Raw genomic sequence first — 18154 nt, forward strand, 5'->3', positions numbered from 1 at the left:
TGTCCTCGATCCCGGATTGAGAGAAATCCGAAGAGAACAAGGATATTAGTGATTGATGGTGTTTGAACTGCGTGGCCAGACCTAAAGAGGCTGTGCAGTTGCCCCCCTGCGAAAAAAAGACGTTCCAAAAATTTCAGAAAGTCCATGAGATCATGTTTGAGGGATAACAATGCCATAAGCACAGGGCAACATCTCCAATGGTTCAAGTGACAACATGATGACCTCAAAGACGAGAGACAGGATATAAAAATACAAATGGCTTGCACAAAGCCAGTGTGAAGTGATTCATAATTTAACTCTTTAGAGACCATTTATTTGTTCATTATTTTATTTTATTTTTTGAGAGAAACAAATTATTGTGAAAGTGTCTCAAAAAATAAAGCAGTTTTTGTTTTTGTTTTAGAAACAAGGGTTACCATTGGAAACATTGGAAAATGTAATTAGAGGTCATGACATTTCAATTTGAAACCTTTGAAGTGAAGTGGAAGTAGGTCAGAAACTGCAGCCGTTTCACGGCCCCAATGGGCATTTAAGCACAGCCTTTTCTGGCCTCTGTGGTCTCTGAAGTATAAACAGCGTTGAAGCTTGACCAGTGAACACACATACACTTTCTAAGGTACATGTAGGTAGCTTGCCAGACCACCCATGTGTGCTTATTTTTATATACGTGTCACTTGACATAATTGCATATTTCATACACCTGATGTGTGGCGTGTCGCGAAACATAATTTCATATTTCATACAGCTCAAGAGTTACCTTTTTTTTCTTTCTTTTATCACCTTGACCTGACCCGATGTTATTTTTTAGAATAAGCTGCTGGTATTTTTGTGTTAATAAATGAGAAGGAACGAACACATGGTTGGTCGGAGCTGAGAGACAAAACAACCTTGGCCTTGCCGGTGGGAAACCATGGCTGTTCAGAAGCTCATTAGAAGGGATAACTAATCATGATTATGACCTTCATAATAAACCGATTATTTTGCCTTTTTGTTATGGTGACAAAGAGTTAAAAACATTAAAGATCTGATGATGATAGTGTTTTCATCACAAAACATATTGGGGGGTTTTCAAATTAACTTTGTGCACGTAACAAACTGACCAAGTTGAATATAAAATATGAAATTATATTACGTTTTGTTAAAATTTAACATATGAATGGTTCTGTGTTTCTGAAATTTACTTTTGAATTTCAGTAGAATAAATCTGCAAAGGTTTCTTTTTGTGGTAAATGGGTGATATTTTTGTGTCTTTGTTCTTTCTCTCTGAAGACCTTTTTTTTTCTTTTTTCTTTTTTACTATGCGATTGTTTAAATCTATATAAATGAAGATACATACAATAAAACTGACCAGTGAAAATTTAATTTTAAACGGTGGTCACAAAAAATCCAGATCGCATAATACGCTCAATCTGAGGAGTGTTTCTGACAGTAACTCTTTGATCAGACTCAAATTGTTGAGGCATAACAACTGACATCTTTTCACATAACCATGCTACTTCAAAAAAAAAGCTGTTTTCAATAGATACATGTAGATAGAAAGATAGATTTCATTTATTGTCCGCATATATAAACAAAAATAAAGAAATTCATTTTTCAACTGGCAAATGGGGTAAAAATTACCAAGTATATAATGCAAAACTACGTAGGCAAAGCGTTCAACTATCGAAAGCTGACAGAGGCTTCTAACCAATGAGTTTCTAATGCCATTAATTGAAAGAGTGATTACCAAATGTATACCCTCCCTTTAATGCGTATTATACCACAGAGAAGTGGTCGTTGTGTCTCACAGAAACAGCCAGAGTACTTGACTGTCATTGTATGTCCGCTACGGTCTCGACTTTGAGGCTACACATTACCTTCCAGACCCCACGATGCCGTGAGCTTTTCCCCTCTGGAATTACCTGTATCATCATATAGGTCAATCTTTCTGACCCTACTCATCTTGATGTCTCATTCTCTCGTCCTCTCTCTGTCGCCGTTATTGTCTACGTCTTACGGTCGTCTTGGTCCCTTTCTTCGCTTGGGTGGTACGAAATGGATCTTTTATCAGCCTCCTTCTAGTTAATGAATGCTTATTTAGCTGCCCTTTGATCTTTTGTATTAATTTTTTTCATGGGTATTTTTTGTTGCCGCTACCTTGTGTTATTAAGTTTCTCATTTCCTTTCATCATATGATAACTTGGCCTCTTCCTTCTGCCGTGTCCCCAGCGATCCTCAGGATATACCCTTTTCATCTTGAAGTGTTTCCTCATTGTCATCTTAAGTAAGGCTTTATGCCCCCGATAAGACGTCCCCTCTCTCATTTCTCATTCTTTTCCCCCCGTCTCGCCCTCCCCCCCCCCATCTTCATCCCTTTCTACTCTTCTCTTTTCCTAATCCTCTTCCTAACCTCTACCTCCTCTTCATTACCCAAGCTTCCTCATCCCTGTTTCACCCCACCTCTCCGTATTCCTTATCCAACACCCCCCCCCCCTCTCCGTCTCATCTCAAATCTCATCTTCCTCCCTGTCTACTCTTCTCATTTCCTAATCTTCTCCTTACCTGCTGCCTCCTCTTCATTACCCAAGCTTCCTCATCCCTGTTTCCACCCCACCTCTCCGCATCCCTTATCCAACATTCCCCCCCCCCCCCCCCCTTCCACCTCCTCCAACTCTCCCAAGACAATTCATCGCAACAATATGATCAGAATGCAAAATGAATTATCATCGTACTCCACTCCTCAGGGCCACTGTTGTCATAGCTGAAATCCATATTTCTGTCGGTAATGGTATTGACTAACTGTCCTCAGTAAAAAATTGGCTGTGGGACAATTTTTTTTACATACATCCATACTGAAAGTAAAGCTATACACACGGGGAAATATATAGGCTCCGAGTGAGAAGACTGGCGGAATAATTAATTGCTGTCTCTGCATGTAAGCCCAAGTGAATAAATGTGTGCATAGTTTATATTGTGTACATCATAACGGAGGTAGAGATATACAGACATTGATTGTGTCAATCGTCTCTTCATTATAAAGTGGTTCTAGAGATCTGTCTCAGGATTAATTCACTTTTGATCACTCTATTATTTTTAGGCAAGTTGACACATTAAAGATTTGTAAGGGGTCTGTTCACATTTTATGAACATTTTCACAAGCGTGCAAATCTAACACTTTTTCAATACCCCCATCCTTCCCCCTTAAAGTTTACCAAGAAAAATTTAGATTCTTTCCCCCACACTATTTTACAAAGAGATACATGTACTTGAATGCAGTGCTGCTTGAATATGAAGCATACAAACCCTGTTTATTACAAGCGCAGCAGATAAAAGAAGTATATAAAGAATGTACACATTTTTAAAGCCAGTGGACACTATTGGTAATTGTCAAAGACCAGTCTTCTCACTTGCTGTATCTCAACATATGCATTAAATATAAACCTGTGAAAATTTGAGCTTGAATGGTCGTCGGAGTTGCGAGATAACTATGAAAGAAAAAAATACCCTTTTCACACGAAATTGTGTGCTTTCAGATGCTTGATTTTGGGACCTCAAATTCTAAACTTGAGGTCTCGAAATCAAATTCGTGGAAAATTACTTATTTCTCAAAAACTACTCCACTTCAGAGGGAGCCGTTTCTCACAATGTTTTGTACTACCAACCTCTAAAGGAAGTGGACACTATTGGAAACTACTCAAAATAATTATTAGCACAAAACCTTACTTGGTAAGGAGTAATGGGGAGAGTTAAACTATGAGAGTATTAAACATTGTGAGAAATGGCTCAAAACAATTTCGAAATTTTTGAACATTGACTAATATGAATGGCCCCTAAAAATGGTTTGAAGATTGTGTCTTGCGAAGAGTTTGAACAAAGTGTACTTTGTGTACTCATCCAAAAAGAGCATCCTTGTACTATTCCGTCAAAACGGTTTGAAGGAGCTTCAAGGAAATATTGAAGCGGGATCTCCCTCTATAAATCATTCCTCCTACGGACAGTATAGACGCTACCCGATGTTTTCCAGTCTGGCGACCAACAGAAATAGACACAAATCACACTTAAGTACCACATGACTCTAGTCTCATTTCCGACGTAATTGCAACCACTTCCTGCACCAAATGTACTCTTTTGTCAAAATAAATAGGCCAATTTCTGATCTGTCGCAACCAAAGAAAGCCACAACAATGGTTTCCAGGCAACAAAGCTCGGTCTCCTCTCTTCTCATTTCAAGACCATGCATTAAAAGTCTGACATTGAAAAAGAATGAAAAAATATGAATAAGTTCACGCTATTTTGAAGTTACATTTCAAGACCATTAATGACACTTAAACGGCTGACATGTTAACTGCAGTCGAATTCACCAAAAAGGGGGAAGGAAAAAAAAACTGATTAAATTTAAGCTGTTTTTGAGTCAGTTGCATTTCAAGACCATTTATTACCCTTAAACGGCTGACATGTTAACTGCAGTCAAACTCGCCAAAATGGGGGAGGGAAGAAACTGAATAAATTTAAGCTGTTTTTAAGTCAATACAAGAAGATAGAGTACAACCTGGGGGTGGATTGTGTCATGCTAATTGTCCACATACCAAATGCCCCCGCTATGTTTACCCAAAGTCTGATATGACGGTTGGTGCATTAGTTGTTGCCAGTCCTACCCATGCCCTCCCCGTATAGCCAGAAAGTTAGCAACCATTTTTTTTTTTGGGGGGGGGGGGGAGTGGGAGGATTTCAAACAATTTTAGAGTTATGCTCTGAAATTGTTTGTTTGCTCAAAATTCTTCAGCACTGAAAGAGTATTGGGAGTTAACTGATCTCAAAGCGTCAAGTTTGGCAGCCATTTAAAAACAAAAAATCCAAGATGGCTGCCATGCAGACCTTAGGGAAAATTTAAACATCTGTCTCAAAGTGTATCGGTTTGCTAATTCCCCGGACTTGGGAAAGTCCAGAACACATACACTGTATGACTATGCACTGAACAAAACTTAATGCTTATTTATTACTATTAACTTCGATTTTTTTTAAGCAAATCAAAATAGCAATTTTGAGACTATTTTGAGACCACCTATTACGTAGGTTTTTTTATTTATTTGTCTCTATCAACACCCACCATACAAGTGTATCTCAAAAACGCAATTGATGTTGTCCGAAATTGTCTAAACTATTTCCAAATTTGAAGTTGACCTGGACTGGGGTGGGGGGGGGGGCAGTGGGGAAAGGTACACTCTGTTATCCCATTCCTTAATCAAGCAACGGGAAACCCGCACTTGAAGGTCACCACTTCTTATGTATGAACTGTATATAGCGTGGCAACCCCTGTGTACACAACACTTGACATAGCCGAGAAGTGGGTAACCCTATACGAGGCTTTCCTCCAGGTAACGTTTGAAGACATAAATACCCAGCATGTGGAGTCCCTCGAGGGGGCGGGACTATTGATATTCATTTGCATAATGTTTGGTATGATTGGACCAGTAGCACCTGTCACCGGAGGGCTTGCTAATGACAGTTGTGACTTACATGAATATGCAAAATAAACGTGACATTGAGAGAGAGGGGGGGGATGGAGCAGTCCATTCTGTGAAGAGGGGTGGGTTGGTCAGCGTAGGCGTGATGGAATAGTCACCCAACTTAGCTGGATTATGGATCAGAGTACATCTATTTTATTTTGTTCACGCTGGACTTGTTTTCCTTACATTTGCTAATGTGAATGAAATAAGATATTGTCATTATTACCGTTTTTCGTTTCACTTTATAAAGCCACCCACATTTTACCTTTGGAACTTGATCAGTGATTGCCTTAAGGATATTGTCGGCGCTGGATTCAATTCCCAACTGCATAATTTCATAAGATGTTTATATTTCCCCCGTCTTAAGTCGATTTCGGCCATAAGATTTCGACTAAATTGCTGTCGGTGGATTTTTTTTCCTTCTTCATTTACCCGTTGTCCACTTAAGGGACTCGTCCAAGCATTTTTCAGTACTTAGATGTATTGCCTTTGATTAACCCTATTTTTATTATGCTTGGCCAGCCTTGTTGTACTTATGGACACATGACTCACTATTTGCTAACCTTGCTAGTATTTTTTCATCTAAAATTGATACTATTATTAATATATGTTTTTTTTTTTTAACATCAGCCCTGGAAAAAAATATTATAATGGCCCAATAAGTTACTGCTAAGTTGTTTTCATATGTAACAGCATTTTTGTAGTTTTCATTGGTCGGATCCAAAGGGTACGTCAAAATAACCAAATAAGCGTTTTTGGCAAGAAGCACTGCAGCTGTTGACAGAAAAAAAATTATTTATAGGAAGGATTCCCTTGGAAGTTATATGGTTTGGATAATTTGTCACCCAAAAACATTTGAATTTGAGAAACAATTCATCGTGCATAAAATTGGTGTCCGTTCGCGATTGCTGCGGCTAGAGTTGGGGGCTTGTACCCTTTGTTTGAAAATCGCGTGAAAATATCGAGACATTTTTTTGCTGTTTTCTGAGCAGGTAGACACTGTATTCAGCTGAACCTTTCACATGTGACTAATATCAAAGTCTTATATAGCGCACGTATCTACCAAACAAGGTACTCAAGGCGCTGAGTATATACAAATTTTCAGAAAGATAGGTTATTGCGGAGATGAATTCTGAGACCCAATTATTTAGCACCTTAGAAGGGTTTACAAGGTGCTACGGCGCATACAGCAGCCACAGCCAGGAACACCGGGGCGAACCCCTTCTCTTTAATTGTATCTTTCTTACTTTGCCTGTAATTCCAAGGAAGTCCCACATCTTGTAGGGAATACTGTATGTTACAGTGCCAGAAGAGTGACGGACATGTGTGTGCCATAATTATTATTGTTATTATTATTACCATTTCATTGACTACATCCAAACTATGACCTAACGCTCTTAACCCTTCTCTTCCTACCTCTACAGATGTTAGTGAACCTTATGCAAAATGCAACCCAGACAGGAAATTTCGGAGCTCTGAACGGCATGCAACAATTAGCAAGTAAGTGAGCAGCGGCAACGCGCAGTAGCAGCCCTCGCAGTAGATCCTTTAACCTCATGCCCACACACTCCCCGCATACGCAGACAATTTCTCCACATGTCTTCCTTGTATGTAGGTGTCGGGTTCCCCGAGGGTGCGCTGAAGAGTGTTAATGAAATAGGTTATCACATCTTGGAGGTGCCAGACTATTTTGGATATTTGCCTCATTCTGAAATGTATACAGATCTTCGGTCACACTAAAAGTATCAAATTCCAAGAGAATATTTGCTTATCACATCTACTGGCCCCAGTCTGGTTTGGGGGGGAAGATTTCGTTTGTTCTTTCTTTCTTTACTTGTCTTTACTATTAGCCTAGCTGCAATCTTGTTCTTCACTGTAAATGTAGGAATTGGTGTTGGGTTCCCGGAGGGTAGGGTGGGAAGTGCTAATCAAGTAGGTTATCACATCTAGAGGCACCAGTCTGTTTCCAGATATTAACCTCTGTTTCAATCTCGTGGACGTGTACACATTGTAGATTTTTGTGCTGAAGTGGAGTCAAGTTGCCAAAGGGCTGAAATGAACAAAGCTAATTATGTAGGTTATCGCATCCAGAGGCACCAGACTAATTTTTGACGTTTTCTTTATTCTGAAACCCTTTTTTAGTTTTAAGTGCTTATAGAATACGTGTGGAGTTACTGGTAGTGGTCTTCAACAAAAATATACAGGCATGAGGTATCTTAAGATAATTCCTGATTTCATGACTGTCTTAAAACTTCCATGGGTCTTAAATTATTCTTGAAAGAAGTAAAGCAGTCACCAAAGGGAGAAAGAAATGGTCAACATTTGGTCCGAAACCGTAGTATTATATTTCTGATGATGCACAGAATCTGTAAATCTCCTGGGTAGGGTTTTGCACTAGGCCCATATATAAAATACATACCATCACATCTGATTTGCGAGAAACGTACGGGCTAAGCCTGAAAATTGTGCTAAATAAATTAATTTGCCAAGGGAAATAGCCAGGGAGGATACATTAATTTAGCATTTAACCTCCTTTGGGATTGGCGCCGCATTGAATTAGTTTAGATTAATCATAAGAAGCAAGGGATTGATTAGATGCATTTCAAACAATTTGTGTACCTTGATTATTATTTTTCCAGCGTTGGCGAGTCAGAATACGAGCGGGGCAGGCGTCGCTGCAGCAGCGGCAGCAGCGGCAGCGGCAGCTGCAGCCAACCAGTCATTACAAGGAATGGGAAATACAGGTAAGTCCAAAAAACGACGACTTGAGTGTGTGTGAAGCCCAGAGATAACAAGCGCTGTTGCCATAGCAACCGGAAAAACCAATATTCTGATTGAAGACAAAACCATAAGCCTTTTTGAGGTATGGCGGACGTGATTGGAGTGTTCTGTTTCGTTTGGGTGTATACACACAAATTTACCCAAACCTTATAGTGTTGTAGCATTGTGTCCGCCATATCTCAAAAAGGCTTATTGTATCCTATCAAAGAACGATTTCGTGCTTTTTCCTTTTATGTGATTGTGAAAGCATCAAGCAGTTCAAAATGTTTGGAAGTCGGAAGAGCCTAGATTAGCTTCAGTGGTCTGAGCATTCCCTTAATTGGCAAATTTCAGCGAGCTGACGAGTGATTCGGGTGGAATTAACGTGTGCCAATTGAAGCAGCAATATATGGAATGATATCTTTGGTACACTGACGTGATACTTTGTTACGTCAAGACCTTAGATGGGAAATTCTATCCAGATGTGTTGAAGTTTGGAGAGATGGATGTTGGGGGGGGGGGGGGCGTTAAAAACTGACAATTTCACCAAATTTAGTAAAATTATATTTGTTATGGTTTTTAGGGGTATGATTGGTCTGATCTGTGTTGTTGTTTATTTACTTGTTTGTCAGTATTGTGGGTTTTTTATTTATTATTATCTCTTTTGTGTGCTATGTGTTTTCAAAACCTTTACTTGGTTAAATGGTTCCTGAAGATTTGCTTATATTTGTAGACGTTTTTCTTCCTTTTTGTTGTCTTTGTATAGAATGATTTGTGTAGACTATTTTGTTTAAATTGTATCACTGCAATTGTATGTCCTACTTTGTTGATTGTACCCTTTTATAGTTCTTTGAACTGTTAACATTTTGTTGTAATAAGCACAACAATTTGTTTGCTATCGCTAAGTGTGCTCTTTGTTTACAACCTAACGTTACTACCATGTGGTTTTCCTTTGTTTTACTGTCAGTCAGTCAGTCCTTGTTATATATAAGATCTTGGGAAAAGGCTTCATGTGACGTTCAGTCTTTTTTTTTTTTTTCGTTCAATGTAGGCCAATACCAACACCTTGAAACCACAAACTAAATTGAGTCATGTAAAACGGCAGTAGGGACGACTGCATAAACATCATCGTTGATATTGTACAGTATGAGAAGTTAATTAATTTTCCTTAGAGTAGAGAGCAATCGATATTATGGCATCGTGTTCCTTATCTCTTTCCACTGTACTTCAACGTCGATGGCCTCCACTGCAAAGGAAGGAAATTGCAGTAAATAACGGATCTTTTGAGTAAACATTGCTTACCGGCACAGCGTGATTCTGTGGTGCCATTTGAAAATGTCAGTTTATAGCCACACACGGCCTTACGGATAACATGATTTTTGTATTTTATTTTTTTATTTATTTTTTTTTTTTTTTTTATTATAACCTTCTTCTTAAAGTGCCTTAATTGCATAACTTCTGCCTCCTTGCATTTTAATTATTCCTCAGCCAATCAGGGTCTTTTGGAAGAACCATTGTTTTCATTCAAGGACCAAACAGAGCATTCATTGGCAGGCGGTACCCTGTATAAGAGTGAGTGTGATCTACCAGTAGCTTTTGTTTGGTGACCAGTTTTTTCTGTTTCTTTTCTACCCACATTTATTACGTAGACTGTGGTGGAAGGATTTAACTATTTTTTACTTTCGGACCAGCAGTGTATTCCATTTTGATCCAGTTCCAGTTGCTGAAGCCTTTTCCCCGATTCCCGTTCAATATTTTCATGTTTGAACTTCTCCTTCTAAGTGTATTTCCCAACAGCTTTCAGACTATTATGCAGTGTTTCTTTCTTTGTTTCTCTGTTTCTTTGTTTTTGGAAGTTTTTTTTTTTGTCTATTTGTTTTTAATATCAATATGTCTTCATATTTTGTCAGCATTTATTTCTTGCATTTAGATGGCAAATGGTGTGGGGGTGGTTGCGTGTAGTCTATTATCATGTTTATAATGTAATTGTATCATGTTGTTTATTCCAGACAGAGTTTGTGTTTCTATCTACAATTATCTGCTGTCATTGTGGCCTAGGGCTGGGTCTGAACTCCCACATCTTTATGTGTTTAAATTATTCTTGTTAATGTATTTTCTTTAGTGTTTAAATGTAAGTTACCCCCTCGCTTGATGGGGGAGTCTTTGTTGGTATAATTTTTGTCAATACATAAGAAGTTATGTGTGGGGGGGAACTGTCATCTGAAAAGATGAATACTTGAATGAACTATGAATATCTAGACGAGAGTTTTTGCACCTATGTTAAAAAGTCTCGCTGAATTCTCTCCATTGAACCAAAGAAACTCTGTTTGAGGCAGGGCTAATACCATGGAGGAAGAATTTCTTATTTTCTTCCTCCATGTTTATACTAACAGTTTCTTGCCTTCAACACAGGGCACCGTTCTTGTGCAAGTAATTATGTTGGGTTTATTGAGCACAGAGTGTAAATAGACATAACCAAGATGGTTTGAAATTACTCTGTATTGAATCACATGCTCAAGGTCCTTTTTTCTTCTTTTTTTCCCCCTGATAAATACCCAACTAAATTCAATTACAAAAACAAACAAAAGAGAAAGAAGAAATTGTCTTCTTTACTTATTAATTGTCAAGTAATACTTCATAATGAACAGCCTACCAGAGATGCATGCATATTTTTTAAATATATATAAAAATAACGCTAGTTATTACATGTTTCTGTGTTGGTCAATCTTTAAAGGCAAAATTGTGTGTAACATTGTTATCAGATTTTTTTTTAAAGTCTTCTTACACAGTGTTCTTAGTGTATAGAGTGGCCTAACTATATATATTTCAACTGACGTTTTTGTTTGCAGATTGTTCAAAAACAGTGGTCGATGTTTTTCAATTCATTTGTACCGCAGTATATTGTTTAAGGACACAGCTCATAAAATTCTTGGAGCTATGTCCAAAACATTCTGATTAATTCTTTCAGAATCTCTACCCCCTATTCAAACTGAGTTACAGAGCTGACAAAAACCAATTACCCGTGAAGTGTATTGTTGCGAGTGAATAACCGTTCCTTTGTGCTTCACTCGCTTCTGTGGTGTAAAGACAACCTCTAAATTGAGCGTGCGTCCAATTGTTCATATTTCATCAAAGGAGTGCGAAATTATCTAAACAAACAGACAGATTTTGATGGGGAGACATCGACCCCTGTTTCTTGTGTATATGTTGTTGTGCATGTCTCTCGTTTGTTTTGTTTGTTTCCAGGTGCTAATTCCTCAGGCGCCAACCGTACAGGTAATAGTTCATTTGGCAACCAAGGAGGACCTGGTTCCTATGGCAACCAGAGCGCTAATGGTTCCTTTGGCAACCAGGGAGGGAATGATTCCTATGGCAACAACCAGCCCGATACTAGCTCCTTTAGCAACCAAGGCGCTAGTGGTACTAGTGGTGGCCCCTTTATGGGAGGAATGCAGTCTGGAACTCAAGGTTAAACTCATTAAACAAAACGTGTTTGTGTTTTTCAATGCAAATTGAACAGCGCCCTCTTGTGTTGTCACTGGTATCAAGGGCTGTCGGGCGACCACTCCACATTCAGAGGATAATCATTTAGCTCCAAGTCATATATCAACAAACCAAATTCTAATGAAGTAGAGTATGAGAAAAAAAAAACTGCAAAAAAGACACAATTGAAGCTTTTTTTGGAAATATACAAACCGTTTCTAAATTTTTCCGGAAATTAAATTCCCCTTAGAAAAACAAAAGTGAGACAATCCTCCTTCTTGAAAATAGAGAGAAATCACTCTCACAATCTGCAACAAATTATGCCAGGAAACTTTACCAGTGCCAACAGAAGGGGTGACAATTGTTTTGCTGTAGGCAAGTCCCCTTTCCCTGATCAGACACGATGTTCCTTCAAAATGAAGGAGTGAAGAAGTTTTGACGGAACGAATATTGTTCATGATTTTTTCATTTTTTTCATCATATGTTTCACCTTAGCTGAGGCCGAAGTAGTCTGTCAGTTTTTGGTGTAGGCTTAGCTTGCAAATTAATTACCATTCCTATTGTCTCAGTTTTTGTTTTATTTCATGCACATGTTAATTTACTAATTATTTTTAAATTCCCATCCCTTTCATTTTGGAGAATTTCATATATTTACTTGGTGGTATTTTTTTTTTTTTTTTTTTTTTTTTTTGTATAAATAACTCTTCAGTCATTTGTCTGTCCATCTCTGTAGCTGTAAGTCATATTAACTTGGTCAGTCTGTTTTTGAGTACGTTGTTTCTACGTGTTTGTCTGACGCTGTTTTTCAGGTCATTCGGAGTGTGTGGATCTTTTATTCTGTTATTGTACCTTAGTCTGTCTGTCTGTCTGTCTGTCTGTCTGTCTGTCTGTCTGTCTGTCTGTCTGTCTGTCAGTTAAAGTCTGTCCGCTTGTGATCTCTCAACATTGTAGGTCTCCCTGTGCCTTCTGGGCCCAATTTCATAGATCTGCTTAGCACAAAAATTTGCTTAGCATGAAATTTCTTCCTTGATAAAAACAGGATTGCCAACCAAATTTCCACGTGATTTTCAGGATGAGCAAACAACAGCTGAATACCAGTAACAAGCAATATGCAACAAATAGAAATTTGGTTAATCCTGTTTATATCAAGGAAGAAATTTCATGCTAAGCAAATTTTTGTACTTAGCAGCTTTATAAAATTAGACCCTGGTTTGTGCTAAGCCTCGTTGCTTGTTTGTCATTGTCCGCATGCAAGAAGACAAGTTTAAGTCTGTCTGTTTGAGTCTGTTCTGTTTGTTGGTTTCAGCTGCCTAGGGTTGTTTTGTTTTGTCTGCTCAATTGGCAGTTTCTAACATGTAGGGAGACTAGTTCAAGTCTACCTGTATGTGGGTATGTTTGTATTGTCAATGTCCATTTCAGTTTGTAGACTAAGTCTGTCTGAGTCTGTATAGGCTTTGTACTGAAATGCAGGGGGGGGGGGGAATGTCAAGTCTACTTGTGTTTGGTCTGTTTTTGTCATAAGTTGTGTGCTTATTTTTTAGAGTTGTCTTTTCGTCCATGTTTGTCACAGTCATGACAGTTCAGTCTATATTGTTGTTTTTTATTTGCTTTAGCAGAGAAATTTACGAAGCAGTATTTTCTGCTTTATAAATTGGGCCCTTTTCTTTTGGGTTCCTTCCTGTCTTAATGTTTGTCAGTTGCTAGTATGGTCCATTTAAATTCCTTGTGTGCAGGCCAGTCTGTTTGTCCTTTCAGCTTGTGATTGGAGTGTTTGTCTGTCTGTCTGTCTGTCTGTCTGTCTGTCTGTCTGTCTGTCTGTCTGTCTGTCTGTCTGTCTGTCTGTCTGCTTAGGTTTTGTCTCTGTAGCTGCAGTCTTTCTGCTTTTCTCCTTGTGTCTATTTGGTCCGAGGTGTTTGTCTGTTTGTTTCAGGTTTGTTTGTCTGTCAGCGTCTTTGCCCCGCCCCCCTCCCACACCCACCCCATTGGTGAATTATTTAACACATACTTTATTAAGTTGTAGCTTCACTTTGAAAACTCTCCTTTTTTTAAGTTTTTACTATAATTCTTTTTATGGGATTTTATTTTGTTGTATATCCCCCCCCCCCCCACTCTCCGTCCTCTATTCATCTTTTGTTTGTCAGTCCAGTGTCTTGGTTAGTCTGTCAGTGTCATCATGTAATAATAGAGTAGTTCCTATTGCAATTAAAGGCAGTGGTCACTTTTGGTAATTACTCAAAATAATTATTATCATAAAACCTTTCTTGATTATGATTAATAGGGAGAGGTTGATTGCATAAAACATTGTGAGAAACAGCTCCCTCTGAAGTTACGTAGTTTTCGAGAAAGAAGTAATTTTCCACGAATTTGATTTCGAGACCTCAGATTTAGAATTTGAGGTTTCGAAATCAAGCATCTGAAAAGACACAAGTGTGACAAGGGTGTTGTTACAATCATTAATATCTCGCAACTTCGATGATCGATTGAGCTTAAATTTTCACAGGTTTTGTTACGATATGCATATGTTGAGATACACCAAGTGAGAAGACTAGTCATTGACAGTTACCAATAGTGTCCAATGTCTTTAAACCAAATGGCCCATTGCAAGGTTGATAAAAATGCTGGAAACCATGATGATCCTGCTGGCCTTCTTTTTTTTCTTTTCTTTTTTTTCTCTCTCTTCTTTTCTCCCCTTTCTTTGTTTTCTTTTTAGTGTCATCCCCCTCTCCCTATCTATATTCACCTCCACCCAAATTGTTGGAGGTAATTTTATTTCAAGCAAGAAGGCAAAAATGTAATTGTTGCTTACAAACCAGCCTTTAGTAGAAGCCCATTTTCTGAAATTAACTACTCAGTGGTCATTTGTTCCTTCTGGGGTGGATTTCACAAAGAGTTAAGACAAGTCTTATCTCGAGTTAGGATGCGTTATTTCTAACTAGCCTTAAGGACCCAGCCTTAAGTTTTTAATATCTCTTAGATCTAGTCTATGTTAGAACTAGTCCTACATTAAGTTAGGACTAGTTCTAACCTACATGTAACTAACTAAGTTATGACTAGTCCTACTTCTTTGTGAAATCGACCCCAGGTTTTTTCTTTTAGTTTGGTGGTTGGATTTTCTGTAACCCTACCTTGACCCACTGTGAACCCTAACCCTGCTTTTCAAATCCATTGTGTTTTTTTAGTCAACACCATGGTTGAATTATTACAAGTATACAGTTAGTCTTATTGTCTGATATCTTGGTAGTTGCAGTTGAACGATCCGAGATTGATTTAATAATTTTAGAAAATATTTTTACTTGAACCAAAGCTGCCAACTCTTCCTGATTCTGTAGAGAGCTCTTTAAAAATAATTCAACCATTCCATGTTGGGATGAACAAATTTGAAAATCTCCCTGATCACAGAAAATGTTTGAATGAAACTCTAAAATATCTAGTTAAAATTCTCCCTGGTTGCAAGATGCAAATATTGGCAGCTCTGTCCCGGACTGTGGGGCAGGAATTTCTTATTACCCTTTAAAAATATTTGTTGATAAATATTCATATCTATTCCATTATGATAGTAGAGTCATAACCAAACAGGCATGTACATGTACCTGTATGAGATCATTCATGTATTATAACCAAAGTCATGACTAAAAATCACTTCACTTAAAAAAAAAAAAAAAATCCACTCATTCCAGTGAATGAATATTTAACTGTATAAGCAAGTATCCCATGAATCTTTCATTTAAAAAACTATCCATTCATTTATCATTTTTTGATAACAATGTGTATGTATTGTATAGCCAAACAAATTGCAGTCTATCTGGACCATCTGTCTGGATTATTTCGAGGTCGGGTATTATTATAGTCTAAACTCCTGTTGGTCAGTGGATATGTTGTGTGCCTCCATGCCTCCATGCCTGGTTACTCTACTCTCAGCTCCGTGTGGATGGGACGGATAATTTTACCCCCAAATTTCTCTGTTTCACAACTGCACAGGCAATCAAATAATAACATTGTTAGAAGTGCTTATGTACATGTTGATCTCCACGTCACACAAAATTAATGTGAAGTCTAAAATAAAAAAAAAATAAAAAAAACGTTTGTTTTTTTGAAGGTGTTATAGAGAATTGGTAGAGCTGTTAAAGTATATGGTGTTCATGTTTTGTGCGATCAACAATTGTACATGAGATAAAGAAAAACCTGTGAAAATCTGGGCTTAATCCATTGTGTGAGTCGGGGGAAATAGTATTTTTAAAAAAAACAGGGTAAACACATTTTCCCAATCAGCTGTGGCAATTTTTTATTTTTTTTATTTTTTTAGCAGATACAGTTTGCTTGAATATTACTCCATTTCAGAGAGATATTTTTCACGGGGAAAAAAATGGCTCTTGATCAATCGGCTTTCAGACTAAAACTAAACAATTGCATTTTGCATCTTTATCAATCCTGTATGATAACTTTAATCCTTTGAAGTAGACAACAAATTCCTTGGGGTTTGATGGAGCCATTCCATGTAAAGTGGGGTTAGTTTTTGCCAGATTGGCGAGACACAAAAGCCCTTTTCACACCGTTCTCTTATCCCCTGTGGAATACAACCCTGGGGAGACCCTGGTTTTTTTTTTGTAACCCCATGGTTACTCTGGCCCCTTTCACACTATCCCCGTCTAGGTCCCTTTTCCATGGGGTTCCGGTTGCACGTTTCAAGAATACCTGGGGGTTTTACCGCTTACCCCAACTCCAGAGCAGGGGTGACTATTCCCCGGGGTATGCCCATTCGCCAGGGTAGATCAGGGGTAAAGCAATCCAAGTGTGAAAGGGCTGGCTGTTTCCCCGGGGAATAGAGTAGTGTGAAAAGGGCTATACATCTACACGTACCAGCAGGATTTAGTGAACTATTTATCTACAAAGATGTATAAGAAATGGTGTGCCACCATGGTAACGTTTTGAGTCTCCATGCCACTGCTTTTTCCTCCATATACAGGCACAGGCTCAAGCGCGGCAAACACTAGCAATATCTCAGGACTGTTGGGCCTACAAGCATTAAAAGGTTGCAACCCTCAATCCATCATTCCATCATGTTTTTATGCATCACATTATTATGCAAATGAGTTTCATAGATTTGCATGCATGAGTAGTAGTTGCTGTGATGTGATTGGTTGGGGGCTTAATTGACTTTCCTCATCGGAAGTTGGGGACAGTTGTTTATTTTGGAGTATTTGTTTGATGTGATCATTTATTTATTTATTTATTTTATTTATTTGTTTGTTCTGGTTTTTGTTAGTTTGGTTTGGTTGGTTGGTTGGGTTTTTATTTTCATAACTTGGCTGTTGGTTTATACACACCTTGCATGAAAAATTGTGCCTAGTTATACCAAAGGGACGTATCATGTTTAAAAATGCTTAATGTGTGTAAAAGTTACTTTTATAAAGTTCCTTTGGGTTATGTATGTTTTGGGGGTTGGCTTTGGTTTTTTTTTTTTCGCTTTGTCTAGCTTCAATATTATTAACTCTGAAACCTCTTTCTGTTAAAAAATGTCTTAATGCCAAATTCTGTTTTAATAGTAAACCATACAAGCACTGAATCTCTCACCAATGATTTCTGACTTAAGGTTGAAAGAAAACCCCAAAAAACTAACTTGGTGTTTTTTCCCGACTATTTGCTTTAAAATTTCTTCTCTGCAATTTTGTAATACTTTAAAAATGCTGTTAGAATTTATTTCCACAACTTCCACTTGCAGCAGTTGAAGCCATTTTCATATGATTTCCAGTCAGTCACATGAAACTTATCACTCATTTGCATGTAATCTACATGCATTTGCATCTAGTTTACATGTACATTTGCATTAATTTGCATGTCATCGACATTCATCTGCATGTACTTACCACTCATTTGCATGTACTTTACATTCATTTGCATTTTTTAGGGATGTATCCCTCCCCGACAGCTGTCACTGCACGTTCCGCTCTTCTTCATGAACCCCAAACACGTAGGTTTTCCTCTCTTTTTTTTATTATTGCTGTGAATTGCTGCTCATTCGTGAGTGTTCAGTTTGTTTTTGTAAATGGATTTTACCCCCGCTGTCGTATTTACATTGTTTTGCTTTAAACACTCCCTGTTTTGATGTGGAAGTTGAATTTCGCACGTGTACATTTTTCAAAATTCTTTCCATCGAGATGGGTTTGGAAAAATATTATCAGTAAAATTTGTTCAGCCGTTTGCACCTATTTTTGAAATGTGTAGTAATTTTATGTCAAAAACTAAACCAGTCTTTCTAAATTGCCGAGTATGGTCACATTTCTGCTAAGTGTGGTCACACTTCAGTTTCATATCTCTCTGTGACACAGACTCTTTTATATGCCAATATGTGTGCAGGATTGGTTGAAAGCATGGAGCTATATAAAAAAATAATATCCATGTTTAAAGGTAGGGTCAAAGGTTAAACT

General features: G+C 38.0%; 1 protein-coding gene across 20 annotated transcripts in view; it reads left to right on the forward strand.

The window, feature by feature from the left end:
* Nucleotides 1–18154, forward strand: part of LOC117291515 (CUGBP Elav-like family member 2) — a 97847-nt gene that overhangs the window by 56720 nt on the left and 22973 nt on the right. For 8 of the 20 annotated variants that reach the window (XM_033773276.1, XM_033773275.1, XM_033773267.1 and 5 more), the window contains 6 exons: nt 6911–6986; nt 8126–8230; nt 9735–9818; nt 11493–11714; nt 16693–16758; nt 17635–17697. In XM_033773276.1, coding sequence (XP_033629167.1) covers nt 6911–6986; nt 8126–8230; nt 9735–9818; nt 11493–11714; nt 16693–16758; nt 17635–17697 — 616 coding nt within the window. The remainder of the gene's footprint in view (nt 1–6910; nt 6987–8125; nt 8231–9734; nt 9819–11492; nt 11715–16692; nt 16759–17634; nt 17698–18154) is intronic. The other 12 variants (XM_033773278.1, XM_033773269.1, XM_033773273.1 and 9 more) reach the window with 10 other exon arrangements.

This window comes from Asterias rubens, chromosome 6, assembly GCF_902459465.1.
Source record: "Asterias rubens chromosome 6, eAstRub1.3, whole genome shotgun sequence".
NCBI lineage: Eukaryota > Metazoa > Echinodermata > Asteroidea > Forcipulatida > Asteriidae > Asterias > Asterias rubens.